Consider the following 18,120-nt stretch of genomic DNA (forward strand, 5'->3'; position numbering starts at 1 on the left):
GGTAACCTAGTATCCGAAATCTGTCAACAAAAATCTTAAAATCTAGATTTCAGAACCCAGAATTATGATTTTATTTTTTTAGGGTTCATCATATTGTTCTAAGAAAACTCGAAAAATTCATTAAGTTTTGGAATATAATCCGGATTAGTGGGTGTTTTACTGTTTTTGATCTGAATTTTATCTACTAAAAATTTCGGAAACTGTTAAAAGATAATCAGTTATTATTTTCGAAATCTTTTGATAAGTTTACAGGAAACATTATCCCACAATCCCTAAAATTTCGAGTTTTCAGTTATCATCACAAAACAGCTGTTAACAGGGATTCGAGATCATCAGACTGCGAATCGAGACCATCAGATCTCGACTCGAGACCACAAGGTCTCGACTCGAGACCACAAGGTCTCGACTCAAAGTCATAAGTGCTCTCAAATCTGCATAACTCGAGACCATAAGGTTGCTACTCGAGACCAAGGTTGCTACTCGAGACCAAGGTTGCTACCCGAGACCATAAGGTCATAACTCGAGACCATAATGTTGCTACTCGAGACCAAGGTTGCTACTCGAGACCATAAGGTCATAACTCGAGACCATAAGGTTGCGACTCGAGACCATAAAGCTACAACTCGAGACTAAGGTTGCGAGTCGAGACCTCATAACTAACTCGAGATCTCAAAACTCAGTCGATACCTAACTCGAGACCATGACTCGAGACCTCATCACCTTAGGCTGTTTAAATGTGACCAAAACTCAGTTCGATCCGCGCTAACATGTGGTTTGCTATTAAATACTTGGTTTTGTTAACACTTAATTAATTAATCAGAATCAGATAATTTTACAAAACCAAAAAATAGCTTTACTTGAATGAGCTTCTGATGTATTAATTCTGGCCAAAGCTGATTTAATACATCTATTTATTGTTCAGGTATTATGAAAGCTATGTTGAGTATGCATTACAAACGTGAAATGTCTTAATTCTGGCCAAAGCTGATTTAATTCATTTATGTTTAGCATGTTTGACAAGTGCATAACTAAAGTGATTGTCTCATTTCTGGCCAAAGCTGATTTGTCACGATTACTTTGCACACATACTTAAATGATTACACTTCTGGCCAAAGCTGATTTGTCTTCGTTTAAGTCGAATTTTTTAACTAAGTCTATTATTTTGATGTTAGTAATAGACATTATCACAGCTTCATAATTAAAATGGTCATTATTTACGTCTGCCTTAGTATCACAAGCCCATTAGATCACATTAGGACTTCTTTCTTAGTATCATAACTTGCTCATCTTATTTCCACTATCAGCACCCAATTGTGGGATTCCACCTTTGACTGGTGATAACTTTGCTGCATGGAAGGATGCTCTCATGCTTACGCTTGGGCTGCTGGACTTTGATTATGCTCTAAGAGAGAATAAGCCAGCGGACCTTACCGCTACAAGTACTGCTGCTGAGCAGATAGTCCATGATAAATGGACTAGGTGTAACCGCATGTCTCTCATGTTCATGAAGCAGTCCATTCATAACTCAATCAGAGGAGCCATTCCTGATTCTGAAGATGCTAAAACCTATTTGGCTTCTGTGGAGAATCAATTCAAGGGAACATCAAAGGCACACGCTAGCACTCTTATTCTCAAGCTGGTGACAACTAAGTATGATGGGAGTAGCGGCATTCGCGAGCACATCATGATGATGCATGACATGGCCAATAAGCTGAAGGGCCTAGAGATGGAGATCAGTGATGGTTTTCTTGTTCACTTCATCATCACTTCGCTTCCTTCGTCCTATGAAGCATTCAAGATTAATTACAACACTCAGAAGGACAAATGGACGATGAGTGAACTGATCGCTATGTGCGTGCAGGAGGAAGAGCGTATGAAGATGGATCGCACTACTGATGTTGCTAACTTCACCACCTCCAGCTCAAAGAAGAGGAAGCACAATTATCAAAGAAAGGATGCTTCTAAGGTTCAAAAGCCAAATCCAAATCCTAATACAAGTGCACCTTCCAGCTCTAAGAACTCCTTAGGCAAACCCTATTGCAAGTTCTGTAAGAAGACAGGACATAAGCAAAAGGAATGCCCTGACTTCAAGGAGTGGCTGGCTAAGAAAGGTAACGATTTTTTCATGATACTTGAGTCCTTTAATTTAAATGTTCCTGCTAATTCTTGGTGGTTTGATTCTGGTTCTATGGTTCATGTTACCAATTCACTTCAGGGATTCCTTACAATCCGGAAGCTGGGAAGAAACCAAAGAACACTTAAAGTTGGGGATGATCGGGAATTAGAAGCGAAGGCCATAGGAACATTACAATTATTTTTGAAAACCGGTTTATGTATTAAACTTTATGATACCTTATATGTTCCTGAGGTAACTCGGAACCTTGTATCAGGACCAAAGTTAGACATAGACGGTTTTGTTGTTTCTCATAGTCATCGCAAACTCTCTATTCTCTATGATTCCGTTGTTTATGGTACTGGCATTCTGGATGGTGGTCTCTATAGATTAGAACTAGATGATAATTTTTCCAAATCTTTGTTGTCATATAATATTAATGAATCACTCACAAAGATGGAAAAGAAACAAATTCGAGACTTAGAGACTTCATCTATGTTGTGGCATCAACGTTTAGGCCACATCTCAAGAGAACGATTAAATCGTCTCGTAAAGGATAAAGTCTTACCTCCTCTCGATTTCACTGATTTTGGAACATGTGTCAAATGTCTTAAAGGCAAAATGACATCAGCGAATAAGAAAGGTGCCACTAGGAGCTCTAATTTATTAGAACTCATTCACACTGATATTAGTGGTCCCTATCAAATCGCTGGCATCACAGGACATACTTCATTTATCACTTTCATTGATGATTATTCTCGTTACATGTACTTGTATCTTATAAAGGAAAAGTCTGAATCTCTTACAACTTTTAAAGATTATAAAGCTGAAGTTGAAAAACAATTAGATCGTCAGATTAAAGTTGTGAGATCAGACAGAGGCGGTGAATATTATGGAAGACGTACTGATGTGGGTCAAGCTCCTGGTCCATTTTATGAGTTTTGTAAGGGCCAGGGGATTGTGAACCAATACACCATGCCTGGTACACCTCAGCAGAACGGTGTCGCTGAACGAAGAAATCGTACCCTTATGAACATGGTGTGCAGTATGTTAGCCAACACTAATTTACCATTATTCCTCTGGACTGAAGCGTTAAAAGCAGCTGTTCATATACTCAATAGAGTTCCTTCTAAGTCTGTCCCTAAAACTCCTTATGAACTTTGGACAGGAAGGAAACCGAGTCTTAAATATATGAAAGTATGGGGCTGCATTGCTGAAGCAAAACTCTATAATCCTTTCCTAAGGAAACTTGACCCTAAAACAGTTACCTGTTTCTTTATTGGGTATCCTGATCATTCAAAGGGTTATCGTTTCTATTGTCCTTCCCATGTCACCCGTATTGTTGAAACCAAGCGTGCTGCGTTCCTGGAGGATTTCAAGGTCAGTGGGAGCAGTACCAACCCTTACGAAGAATTGCAAGAAGTACAAGACGCGGGGGGGGGGGAGACTCGTCGCTTACCATTACTCCGTTTACTCCTCTTGTACCCCATGCAACTGCACCTGAAACCACTGCACAAACTCCAACTCCACAACCAGAACCCATTATACCTCATAACGAAGGCACATCAAACGCTCAAAACCAAGACAATGCTGCACCCGAAAATCAGCTCAGGAGGTCATCTAGGCAGAAACGGCCTACTAATTGGGATGATTATGTTACCTACCTGACTGAAATGGATGCTGGAAAGCTCAATGATCCTATCTCTTATAATGAAGCCATTAGCAGTGATCAGTCTTCTGAATGGAACAAAGCAATGATTGATGAGCTTGAATCCATGAAGAAAAATGACGTTTGGGATTTGGTAGAATTACCCAACGGTGTCAAACCTGTAGGTTGTAAATGGGTGTTCAAAACAAAACTGGATCCGAATGGGAACGTTGAACGCTATAAAGCGAGATTGGTTGCAAAGGGCTACACTCAGAAAGAGGGAATTGATTATCAAGAGACGTTTTCACCTGTCTCTCGTAAAGATTCATTAAGGATCGTTATGGCCCTAGTAGCTCATTTTGATTTAGAGCTGCATCAGATGGACGTCAAAACTGCTTTCCTTAACGGAGACTTAGACGAAGATGTTTACATGAAACAACCTGAAGGCTTTAAACCTGAAGGTCAGGAGCATCTAGTCTGTAAGTTGAAGAAATCCATTTATGGGTTAAAACAAGCATCACGTTAATGGTATCTCAAGTTTGATGAAGTCATGAAGAGGCAATGTTTTATGAAGAATCAAGTGGATCAATGCACCTACCTCAAGATGAGTGGGAGTAACTTCACTATACTTGTCCTTTATGTAGATGATATTCTTTTGGCAAGTAATAGTTTAGACATGTTGCATGAGTCGAAGCGGTTACTTTCGCATAACTTCGACATGAAGGATCTCGGAGATGCTTCTTACATCATTGGCATCGAAATTCACCGAGATAGACACAAAGGGATCTTAGGATTGTCTCAAAAGACTTACATAGATCGTGTCCTTACACGTTACAACATGCAACAGTGCAAACCCTCCGTCGCTCCAGTAGTTAAGGGAGATGTTTTCGGTTCATTCCAGTGTCCGACAACAGAGGTTGAAAAGGAGCAAATGAGCCAGATACGTTTAGTCGGGAGCCTGATGTATGCTCAAGTCTGTACTCGCCCAGATATCGCTTATATTGCTGGAATGCTAGGCCGTTATCAGACTAATCCTGGCCTAGATCACTGGAAAGCAGCTAAGAAGGTCCTCAGATATCTGCAAGGGACGAAAGACTATAAACTGACTTATAGAAGAAGTGATCATTTAGAAGTGGTAGGTTATTCTGATTCTGAATTTGCCAAATGCAAAGATGACAAGAAATCCACTTCGGGCTACATCATTATGTTAGCAGGCGGACCTATCTCATGGAAGAGTCATAAACAACAGTTAACTACAACTTCCACAATGATGGCAGAATACATTGCTGTTTACAAGGCAACCTGTCATGGAATGTTGCTTAGAAATCTGATCACTGGACTCAAAATCGTTAATTCCATTTCTAGACCATTGAAGCTTTACTGTGATAACTCAGCTGCCGTTAGTTTCTCGAACAGTAACAGTTCGACTGGAGCTGGTTTATATCTCGATACAAAATACTTGTTCGTACGTTAACGAGTTGAGGAAAATAATCTTTGTATTGAGTATATTAGTACTAAAGATATGCTTGCGGATCCGATGACTAAAGGTCTCCCACCTAAAGTTTTCGAAGAACATGTAACGAATATGGGACTTACTAAAGACCTTATTTAATGGCATATTGTACTAGCTTATGTTTTAATTAATGAAATTTTCTCAGTTTGATTTTGTATGTCTCTAACATATGTTCTGCCGGTGTAATGACATATAGACAAATATAAATACAAATCAGACGCTAAAGGGCTTATACATATTTTGATCGTAACTATTAGGTTTTAAATTGAGGCTATAGTATGACTAATGGGGGTCCTGAGTCGAATGATGATTCAACGGCTGTATTTCTCTGCTATAGTTCTTGGTTTAGAGCTAAAATGAGTGTTAACTCCTGGCCAGGCTTACCTAATACTCATGATAAATGATTACTCGGCTAAGTGGGAGAATGTGAGATTAAATATATTATTAATGTAATATTTAATCTTGTAGCCTTTATAATCATTTATATTATATTAGATCAAAATATATTAATAACCTATTAATAATTAGTTGGTAATTGTTGATGGACCATATTACCCTTATTAACTAATTAGGTTTCCTCTTGGGTGTATAAATAAGGGGATTATTAGAGAGTTTAAGGGTTACACACATTACACAATTACAAAACCCTCATAACATCAAATTCGTCTCTCTCCCCATAACCGAAATCAACCCTACTTTCGATTCTTCACCATCATCACCTTACACCCTAAGGAGGAACCAGATCATCCTGACAATCATGTCGAACTCTATGGCTGCATCTCTGACTGGATTCTCTACCGACCTGTCTGCTGTAACAGGTATATTATTCATGTTTTCCATTATGTTTAAACAGAACTGATCCAACACATACCCCATAGTCTAAACTCAAAAACAAAGCTACTGTTTTGAACATTATTCTTTTCAACGGGTTTATAAATTTTTAGTCAAACTATATTATTAACATATTTTTTATTTGTGATGCATCGGTTTTGGGGGCTGTATGACTTTTGACCCGTTCTTTTAAACTATACATATTTAACCCGTCAGAGATAAAAACTTAAACAGAAACCACCTCTAACAATTACTCAATATTTTCAATTCAGGTTTCATACATATCATTACGCACCATTTGCTTTTTGATTTTGATCTTAAGGATCTTGGGGGATTAAATATCACATTTAAACTAGTTTCACTGTTGAGACTTCAATCTGATTAAATATCACATTTGCAAAATCTTTAACAGGGAATGGATTAATTTAATAGGGTAAAGTTCTTGTACAAATAATCTTAACATACTAAACATACAAATTGAAGGAAAACTCAAAAAGACAAGGTGGCATTTTTGTAATTATCAATAACTATCAAAGTTACTCTACAAATATACCTAAAAAACCTAACCACTCCCCCCACCCCAAAAAAAAACCTAAACCCCCCACCCCCAAAAACCTAAAAAAAACCTAACCCCCCCCCCCACCCCCAAAAACCTAAAAAAACCTAACCCCCCCCCCCCCACCCCCAAAAACCTAAAAAAAATCTAACCCCCTCCCCCCCCCCCCACCCAAGCTAAAATGCTAAAAACTAAACCCCCCAAAAAACCTAAAAAATCTAAAAAAATAAAAAAAAACACACAAATTATTTTATTTTATTTTTTTAACATTTTTTATTAAAAAATCGCTACTTTTAGTAGCAGCCAAAAATTTTTTTTTTTTTTTTTGCTAACGAAATGTAGCGATTTTTTAATAAAAAATGTTAAAAAAAAATTGTGTTTTTTTAGGTATTTTTGGTTGTAACTTTGATAGTTGGTGGTAATTACAAAAATGCCACCTTATCTTTTTGGGTTTTCCTTCAATTTGTATGTTTAGTATGTTAAGATTATTTGTATTTGATCTTTTGCCTAATTTAATAATAGACAATCAAGTCATTTGAATATTTTTTCAATAAAAAAGGCCTTAAAAGAGAGAGATTAAAAAACGTGATGCATACATATAAAAAGCATGCATGTATCAAACAAGCTTGGTATCTTTTGTGTAAGAACAAAACAAGTATTCTTTTCTTGTATCAATGACCTCCAAAGGGACAATGGAGGAACAATTTCACCTTAAGAAAAGAATAAAGGAGTTTAATTTAAAGTACAGTTATACCTTTACCAACTTAACAAGAAAAGAGAGATAAGCATATAAATTTGATCCAACATATTGTCCTTCATACCTGCAAGTTATCATCGATCTTTTGTATGTGATATTAAGTTATATAGTTCACTCTTAAAATCATTTCCTCTTGTTTATCTAGTTCACTCTTAAAAATCATTTCCTCTTGTTCTTTCGATTCATTGTGAAATCCTTCTCTTGTTATTTCAATCAGTGTTAAATCTGGATCAAGTTATCCAGTTCACTCTTAAAAATCATTTCCTCTTGTTCTTTGAATTCATTGTTAAATCCTTCCTCTTGTTCTTTGGATCCATTGTTAAATATGGATACATGCAATATGGTGGTGTTACAACATAAGCATTCACTATCTCTTATAGATTTGAATCCAAAATATCCACATGATGAACAAGTATACGATGATGAGGAAGATTTGATAATCAAACAAGCCTTTCGATGTCCATGTGCTCGTTGCGAACAAGAAATCACCTATTTACATAGGTATTACTATAAATGTGATCAATGCGATTACTCACTTCACAAATTATGTAAAAATTTTCCAACAACGTTGCAACATGTGTCACATAGTGCACATTCTCTTGCCCTCTTTCTAGACGAGTCGCTAGGGCAGTGCCATATGTGCAAAAGTACTCCTCGGAATATGCAACTCAGATATGGATGCTCTAGATGTATGTTTAGCATATGTTTAGATTGTGCCATCGGTGATGTACAATATCATACTATTTATCACCCTAGCCATCAACACCCATTAATTCCATTCTGTAAACACAAACAAGTTTCGGCAGAATGTGACGCTTGTGGAAAGGAACATAGAGGGGTCTTCTATGAATGTTCCACATGTTTTCGTTTTTCTGCCCATAACGATTGTGTTTTCCAGCCAAAGAGGTTGCTAATTCAAGATGGTACAGGTGGCCGTTTCTCTCATACCCATCCACTCATTCTTGCTTACTCTTTTCCGGCAATAGATCAAAAGGCTAAATTTTATCCTACATGTAGAGTATGTGATAATTCCTTTTCTGACAGAGAGAATTTTTGGGTTTATAAATGCGAGAAATGCCGATATTATGCTCATGCGGATTGTGCAAATTCAATATGGGAGCCTTCAAATTCCATTTTCACATACATGGAACAAATAATCGGTAATATATTACTTATTTTTGTAATGTGTTTACTGCAACCATCAACTTCTTCATCAATTATATAAATTTTATGTTAGTTCATAATGTGATGCTAAATATACCCTAAAGTCCTAAAATCCTTTTTTTTACTTAATCAGAAATTTTATGTTAGTTCATAATGTGGTGCTAAAAGTACCCTGAAGTCCTAAAATCCTTTTTTTTTAGTTAATCAATCATGTGTTAGTAGAATCGTTACCCTTTACCAAACCTTTCTCTGTTTTACTTATTTGTTCACTTAATTGGATGCATTTTAATCTCGATCACCAATGATATTATATACTTTTAAACTTATTATTTATTTTATTGTATACTTTTCTTTATTCACATTTCTTGTTTCTATATTTTTAGACTTATTTTAAAGTGTTATTTAACTATTATTTAAATCCTAAGAGTAAGTGTGTTTTTTTTTTTGGTAAAGAAATATACCCGCATAGATTTTATGTGTAACATTTTTATTTATGCTCTATTAATCTGTGCACAAGATTTAACCCAAATTATTTGATATGACATATACTTTGTTAAATTTCAAATTAACGTGAAAAAGAAAGATATTAAAAAATGTTCTTTAGAAATACATATGTCTAACGGAATTTAATTAATCTTTCAAAGATTCAAGATTGGGTACAGGAGAGGATGTTGATTACCCGCTCGACGATCTAACCTTTGAACAGTATAAAGATATGAAGGACCGTTATCATGTTCTTGATTTCCCTCTCCCAGATCTAAGTTGCTGCATATTCACAGACCTTTTATCCAAAACTAATTATGAGATGAGCATAACTCATAATAGTCATGAACATCCACTGGTTCTTGTGGATTCACAATGCAATAATATTACATTGTATTATTATGAATGCAGAGCATGTCGGACACCAATCATAGCCATGCCATTTTACGAGTGCACAAAATGCCGCTTCCGTCTCCACGAGTGGTGCACACGGGTGCCCACTGAATTAAAAGGCCATCCATCTTGCAGATATGACGAACGTAGTTATCTCCAACATACCATTATTTTCATGCCGGAGGTACACGAGCGGCCGGCACCTTGTAGTGTCTGCTACTACTCTTGCTATAGATTTGCTTACCGCTGCGTCACGTGTGATTGCTATATCCATGTTTGGTGTGCACTCGCACCTACATTTATTACACATAAATCTCACCCATATCACCTGTTTCATAGACTTCATGACAAATGGTTGAACAAGGGTTATTGTCGTGTATGTTTGTCTGATTTCACAGATCCCAGAGAAACTTCATATACTTGCATGTTGTGTGATTTTCATCTGCATATGGAGTGTGCTTTGTTATTGCCAGAAACAACTAGGCACAGGTATGACAAGCACCCCATGACCTTATGTTACAGCCCAGTTGAAGACCATATAGGTGACTATTTTTGTGAAGTTTGCGAAGAGGAAATTAATCCAAATGGTGCTTTCTATCATTGTCATGAATGTCTCCAGTCCATGCATACAGCTTGTGCTCCGTTAGTACCACATATACGTGGCTTACATGCGGAAGGTGTTGCTGTAGAGCTTGACAAATACTTCATCGATAGATGTAAAAAAGTTGCTGTCATGGCCGCAAATCTCTCCCAAACTCCAAGTAGTTCCATGGCACCACAAGGTTCAACTTCAAGTACTTCATCTTAGTACCACGAGGTTCAATGGTTCGTTGCAATTCCCCTTTCTCGTGATATCAATTTGATTGGATCGTATCTGTTTCTCTGTGGGTTTTAAAAAGGTTAATAGTTAATTTGGACTATGAATAATGAAAAATCGTTGGGTGTTTTGGGTAATTGTTGATGTGATATATAAAATTTATGTTTTTGTTTCGGTTGGTTGCCTGACTCTTCCCTCTATGGAATTAGTTGTTTCATCAAATTTGGTATCTTTCAATGCAGTTCAGTACTAAGATACTGTTGGAATATGAATAATCAGGAAATTACTATGTAATTTAGAGTCATATATTACTGATTGCATTTAGACAAATTTGCTAAATAATTCATCATTCTAAATACCTGGGTCAAATTCATATTCATAATTGACAAGTAATTTAATTTTGTTCATTCAAATTAGTTGTTGTTCAAGTTAGATAATTTGCTATATGCAGTTCACCCTCTTCATGTTCATATTATTTATTATATCCGGGTTAGATTCTTAGTATTGTTATTGATTAAATGGTTCAAATTCTGGGCTGAGTATCGCTGACATGTGATATGTGGAATCCAGTGGCCTACGTCCCGCAAAGAGGTTATTTCTCTTTCACTTGAGGCCTTCATAAAGTTTCAGAAACCCCTGGTGTTAACGAGTCTATGTTAAGTTTCAATAAAAAATTGTATTGCCAACGCTTTGTGTGTGATAATAAATGTTTATATATATATAGTTGATTATTCATAATTAATGTTTTAAAATTTATGCTTCCTTCCATTAATAACTTTAAATGGGATTGGTGTCGGTTTGAAATTGTTGGTTAGTCTGTGTAGTTATATGTTGTAGCGTATTCATTGGTGACGTGAATCTTTTGTAAGTTTTTTGGTGGGTAGCATCTTGCTACCATTAATAAAATAACTTTCTGTCGGCCGTTCATAAAAAAATATAACTTTAAATGGGTTGGTCATTAGCTGAATTTTTCGAAGTAATAAATAACAATAAACCAACCAGAAGGACCTTAGTTGGGACTTGAAAGTACTTTATAGTACTTTATAGTAACAAGTTCCAGTTTCAAACAAATATAAAGAGAGAGACTACTTGCAATGGTAACCTCTCTTTAACTGAAATTTAACTAATTATTTGTGTGCATGAATTATACACTGTTGAATGTGGTTGTGCAAATGAGTCTGTGATGTAGCGTGTGTTACGAAAATGAAGATCAAACATGTTGATTATACGAATACCCGTGTAGTTTTTCCCCAACCCTAAAATTCAACCCAAAGGGCAAGGAATTTGAAGTGAAAAATTGAGTAGTTTCAAAATTCAAGTCTGACACATATAAATAGAAACCGAAATTCGAAATGAGCCTCAAAAAGACAACAGGCCAAACACAAGCCCAAAAACAAAATGCCCAAAACACTTAAAAAAACTTAAAAACGTAAATAACTAATAGAAATAAGCGTTTTTTGGCCCGGGCGATGACCCAAACCGCCGTAGGCACGCCCAAAACGACCCCCGTACCCCAAACTAGAGTCATTTTAGTGAAGCCCCTTTTGTTACACGGTCTTGGGCCTCCAAATACGAGATAGCCCGCTCCTCCACACTTGGGCCCGCATCAGTCTGCTACTATTTGTCTTCATCCATTTGTATACAAGTCCGAGGTCTTAAATATCACCATTTCTTTTGAACGGTACTAGATCCAAATTAATGCACGCAAACAAACAATTTTTTGAAGAATCCATGAGTTTTAACTGTCAGTTAACTGCACGCAAAACAAACATAACCATACATCAATAAAATAAATTGTAGCAAACTCATGAACCAACTAACAGGTATCATTAACTGTCCGATTTCATATTTGTAATACAAACACGAACACCACCGAGCATTTCAAGTGTAAATTTAACATTTATCTGGAAGCTAAAAACCCAGGAACATAAAAGAAAAGTGATTCTAAACTCAAACAAAACCACATAAGTGAAGTTTTGAAACCCCAGTTCTTGAATTTGAAGTTGAAGATGGTGATATTGATGATCGATTACCTTTTGCGTGTGTGTAGTTAGCTCAATCTCAAAAGTATCTAGTTCGGTGATGCGATTAGTAGAGAGATTGTACATATAGTTAATTAAATTTACTGAGAACTAAAAAAAAGTAATAGTTGTTACAAATAACTTGTACAATACAAACTGTCAAAAGAAAAGTTGTGCATAATTTCATCTAGCTTTCCAAAATAGCAACTTAGAACACAAAATGTTAAAATACAAGTTGTACAAAATTTTATCAAACTATCAAAAAAAAAAAAAAAAAAAAAAGCTTAAAACAAATTGTCAAGGAAAATTGGTTTTTAATAAACCAATCTTTGTCTCGTTGGTAAATAATAATCTTACCTACGTAATTGGTATACAATAATCCTACCTATCAACATGTTGGTTCTTAATGAACTTCCGTTAATTATTTTTAACTAAAGTTAGTTTTTAAGTTTTATTTATTACACAAACAACCTTGTAGTTATAATTTACTAGTTTTAACTATTTTGTAAAACAAAAAAAAAAAACGTCAAGGGCCATGTAATTAAATTAGTTAAAACTATCTTGAGGTTTTTTTGTTTTATAAAATAGTTAAAACTAGTAAATTACAACTACAGGGACTGTTTGTGTAACAAATAAAACTTAAAAAACTAACTTCAGTTAAAAAAATTAACGAAAGTTCATTGAGTACCAACATGTTAATAGGTAGGATTATTGTATAACAATTACGTAGGTAAGATTATTATTTACCAACAGGACAAAGGTTGGTTTATTAAAAACCAATTTTCCAGTTGTCAACAACAACAACCATACCAAGTATAATCTCACCTATAGCCGAACTATTGGTAGGGTCTAGGAGGGTGAGATGTTGCCCCATACCTCAAATGATATCAACTTCTTAAAGCACCCGAACACGGGTGATGTGGTGTCATCTGAATTTTCCAAACCTTCCCTGTTGTGGAGCTCACCCACCTTACACGTCCTTAAGCTTTGTCCGGAATCCAAACCCATTTTAAACATGAGAGTGGGCTTCACACACACAAACAATATAATATTAGTTCTTTTTTTATACTAAAAGTGGGTGCTTGAAAAATGATGTAGCGTTATAGGAAAAAATTGGTTTGGTTTCAGTTACACACATCCACAAAACCGATTTAACCCAAGCAAACTGATCCGCCATATTTAAGTGAAACCATTACCGAACCATGCAACCGAACCAAATTTATATCTTGAAGTTTCTATTAAAGCAAATTTGTAGGTCAAAACACGGTTAAATGCAAATGAGTATGAGAAGATATAGTGTGGTAAATTTTAAAAAGTTACAACATCAAATGCATAATTGTTTATTGCAATTCAAGGTGAAATTAATTAACCCATGAAGTGTAAGACAATCAGAATTTAAATATTGAACATACGAAGAAGAAAAGAGATTGTTAAACGTATTTTAATGGTCCTTATGTTGGACACCAGAATTATAAACAGCGGAAGCATCATGATTTATCGAATTCATGGTGATAAACTTGGTTTGAACAATATTTGCAGAGATTGAGTTGTGGACAATTTTGGCGGTTAAATTGTCTTGGTACCGGAAAAAGGTTCCCGGCAACCAACATTTATACATTATGAAGAGCAGTTATGTGGCAGGTAAACTTGGCAGGAATAACCGTTTTTGAATCGGTGTCAACCAGCCAACATACCCTTTCGTTCATATCGTTACATACTTATAGACATAAGTAATATATCCTACATTAAATACATATAACATATGAATAATTATGTTTATAATATCAAATACTCTCCCCTAAACATAATTGTGTTTACGAGAGTGCTTGAGAACACTGTTATTGGCATCATCCACAACAGCTTTTGCCCGGTTAAAATCGAACCTCCTCCTTGTATTCAGCCTCTTGATTCCCTGCCAGTCATTGTCGGCGAAAAATGCATAATGTTCCGACTGGTTTTCAGCAACCTCTTGACAGTCTTTGTCCTTCTCAGCCTGACCTGCAACATGCTCTGCTTGATCTCCTTCACTCCGGCTGCCTCTCAGATCTATTTTACTTGTCAGCATTTCCTTTTCTTCCGTTACTTCTTTATCATGAACATTAGTTTGAATGATTTTAAACTTGTGGTAGTAAACAAGAACATCTAAGTACATAGCGTACATTAAACGCATTAATTCCTCATCAGTATACTCAAAACCCATGTCTTTGGCTACCATGGCCCATAGGTTATTTTTAGTCACCCGCCCGTCGATGCCCTCCTTCTCTTTCAACTACCAGGTACAGATCTAACAAACTTATTTTTCGATTATTCGAGGCATATGCCGGCATTGGCCTCGTCATCACTCCCAGTTTCTTGATTAACCAATCCACCTTCTCATTGAATTTTAATTCCAGTATAAACTTATACTTTCGGACATACTCATCATCATCCATCATATCGAGTAACGCTTTATAATCCAAGAATTCCCTGAATTTCATTGACTGAAGTATCATCACGATCCAATCAGGCTCGTTGGATGATACATCCAGTTTTTCGAAATAATCATTCAAGAAATATGCCTTGAACTTCATAAATTCGGATTCTTTATCCGTCATTGTCCGTTTTTCCAGAATTCCAATTTATTCTTCCTTGGTCATTCCAGATATTTCATTTTTCTTATTAATTAGGGGAACGCTAAAAGTAGGGAATAGTTTGCACTTGTCTCCGGTGAATTTCACCGTAAAACCTTGAGTGATCAATTGATCTAAACTCAAAACATTTCTGTCTATGTCTTGTGTGTAAAACACACTTTGAATACGGATTTTCTCCGACCCAGAAATCACATCAACGACCCCTAAACCCCTTATGAAATAAAACTGATTCTCACCAGTTTTAGTTTCAACATCAGACATGCATTTTATTCGTTTAAACATATCTAGATTTCCAGAAAAGTGATGTTTCAGAGTTTTACTTACATACCACATCTCCAACCAGAAACCTCCATCGGTTCCGACTACCAGATATTCCATTCTCTGACCGCTTTCATGATTATAATCTTCACTTTGTTGCTGTTGTGTTCCTGTGTTAATAGCGAGACGGGTCAGTTTTGATTCTTGTAACACCCTAGTTACTATTAAGCGATTTTATATGTAATACCAACAATTAGATGTGTAGTTAAGACTACACATACTACAAAAATACGGGTTTATTAAAACCTTTACAAATCATAAGTTATTCTACATAACGTGATCGGGTTCGTCGTTAAAATTTACAACGAGGCAATGTGCGGAAGCATGTGTCTTTATCGTGTTCGGTTCTTCATTGAGCTTGATCGTCTTCCGGCATCCAAGGTGTACCTACATTTCATAAACATGAAATGCTTTAGTCATACAGGGTTTAAAACGTGTCTAAACGAGTCCGAGAAACAATTGATAAGAAAAAAACAAAAATTTCAACCTGGCCTCCACCGTAACTTACGGTGGCACCGTAAGTTACGGTGGCCTCTGAATGTTAATTCTCCCACCGTAAAACAGGGGGAATCTACCGTAGCTTTTTCATCTCCACCGTAACTTACGGTGGCACCGTAAGTTACGGTGGTCTCTGCATTCCAGCTTTCCATTTTACCGTATTTGGCACGAAATCTTTCGTATCTTTCAAACCACTTATCCGTTTGACCTACCGTTTCTTCCTACATGATTGTAATTTAATTCTCCATCATATGGAGTTAAATCCGACATCCGGCTTGAATAAAATTTAAGACTTTTAAGTCTTCGTCTTATTACTCTTTTACCAAAATTTGACTCGTTCGTGATTTTATCAAACATACAAGTTTGTTTGACCCTTAATTCTCATAAATCTATTAAATTCAATGATGCCTAACATATTAGGTTCCAATTATAGAATTATATAACTTCTTTAACCCATTTTCACCCATATGCTTATTTTGACCCGTTTGAGGTATTTAAGCATATTTTAAGCACCCTTTGCTTTCATTCATTTCCAAATATATATGTCCACATTTCTTATCAAAGGATCTTCCACCACAACTATATTTGTGGTGGATTTAATGTGGTGATTTATATATATCAAAATTTACCCTTCAAAGCGTTATTTTACGGCAAAGACTCAAATAGAGCCATTTGACTAACGTTTTACATCCTTCAACTTCCATACTCATCCTAAGTAATTATCTAATTGTAAAACTCGTTTCCAAACAACCTTTAAGGGTTGTTTGTTCAATTTAGCCTACAAGGGCGTTTTGGTCAACATCAGTCCTTCATTTACGACGAATGACTTTTAATTACTTGTTTAACCCAAACTCCGATCTTTTAACTATGATTTTATTTAAAAGGGCACTAGGCCTTTCAAATATAATGACCATCGTCCGTAACATTTGGTTTACCTATTAGGGTAATCAAAAACTTATTCTAGGCTTCGTTTAACTCTCATTAGTCTTACATTTAAATGAGAGTTATCTTATTATGCGTACCTGGCTCGGATCATTACATTGACCCATTTAAGTACCTTGCCTCGATATCTACTAAGTAATAGCGATGTAAATATCCACTCGATATTTATTTCTGAAATCAAACAACTCATCAAACCATTAGTCGATATTGTCAAAATGTGATATTTTCACCTTTTGACCCGTTGGTCTAAATGACCGATGATATTGGCGAGATAAAGCTTATTGCCATCTCGTCTACACGACTCGTTCCAATTTACAACGCACGGTCGTTTTAACTATAATTCACCTCTTAACGCTTTTTGGCCTATTAAGGCTTACGAAATATGTATCTTTCAAAAACCGATAATTATTGTCAACAAGTGTCCAAATTTCAATTTTTTTTACCCTTATTGGTTATCTTGTTCCGTACGACTACACGCCGGAAACACCATATCTCAATTTCCCATTTGTCTTGTTCGAAATCAAAACAACAAAAGGACATTCTAAACTATATGACTAGTGTAAGCTATACTTACCTTGCATCCGAATTGTGCTTTTCCCGTCATTCTTGCTTCGTTTGACCCACTTTGTTCCCAAGCTCTCACCTAGCTTGTTGATCGTCAAACTATCATTGTAATTGTAAGATGGTTAGGTTAGTCATAATCATTTACGACTATTCCATCCTACTCTTCTTATATCGAATTTACCATCAGATTATACACTTGGTCGATTTGACTTCTTAAAGTCAATCGACTTATCAACTTATTCATTGCACATTTTCACTCTAATTTCAAACACCTTAGTTTTCATTTAGGCATTTTAACAAACACCTAATGTGCATACATTGTTTTTACACATTTCACAACTAGGTAACATGATTTCAAGCATCTATATCACGATCTTAACATCAATTCCTCTATATCGTATAACAACCCATTTCATGGTAAATATGATTTATGTACCCCAAACACCTAAATGGTTCAAGTACTTTGTCTTACTAACTAATATGATCATTCTAATCACAAGTTTGACACTAACATCATCACATCATAAAAACCCATCTCAAGTCATGTATGTTAAACACTCAAACTTGCAATTTGTTCAAGTATCTTGTTTCTACTAGCAACTATGATGATTTTAAACATGTGTAAACCATCATCTTCACTACATAATCAAAACCCACTTTATTTTGTTTTGATAAAAGCTTATCTCATTTGCCCAGGTTTAGTCCCTCAATTTACCCAAGTTATTTAAAGGGTTATCTATTTCTTGTTTCTTTTATTGTTTTAACAACACTTAACCAACTAGGGTGATATCCCTAGTTACTTAATGGGTTTGGGGAAGTCATAACCCGTAGTATTTCTAAGTCCCGTTAACCCGTCGGGCTTTATATACGCT

The 18,120-nt window shown here is 35.8% G+C and overlaps 1 protein-coding gene across 4 annotated transcripts; it reads left to right on the forward strand.

Annotated features, from left to right (window-relative positions):
* The first annotated feature begins 7,478 nt into the window (after positions 1-7,478).
* On the forward strand, positions 7,479-10,976 carry LOC110894039. Of its 4 annotated transcripts, none has more exons than XM_035980767.1 (3): positions 7,500-8,347; positions 8,463-8,578; positions 9,227-10,976. In XM_035980767.1, exons 2-3 carry the CDS (start codon positions 8,563-8,565, stop codon positions 10,264-10,266), a joined length of 1,056 nt encoding a protein of 351 aa, XP_035836660.1. In that variant the 5' UTR covers positions 7,500-8,347; positions 8,463-8,562; the 3' UTR covers positions 10,267-10,976. The 4 variants fall into 4 exon arrangements, with proteins under 4 accessions (XP_021996888.1, XP_035836660.1, XP_035836659.1 ...); XM_035980766.1 differs by having other exon boundaries at positions 9,234-10,976; XM_022141196.2 differs by having other exon boundaries at positions 7,479-8,578.
* Positions 10,977-18,120: the final 7,144 nt, after the last annotated feature.

This window comes from Helianthus annuus, chromosome 12 (assembly GCF_002127325.2).
Source record: "Helianthus annuus cultivar XRQ/B chromosome 12, HanXRQr2.0-SUNRISE, whole genome shotgun sequence".
In the NCBI taxonomy this organism is placed as follows: Eukaryota; Viridiplantae; Streptophyta; class Magnoliopsida; order Asterales; family Asteraceae; genus Helianthus; species Helianthus annuus.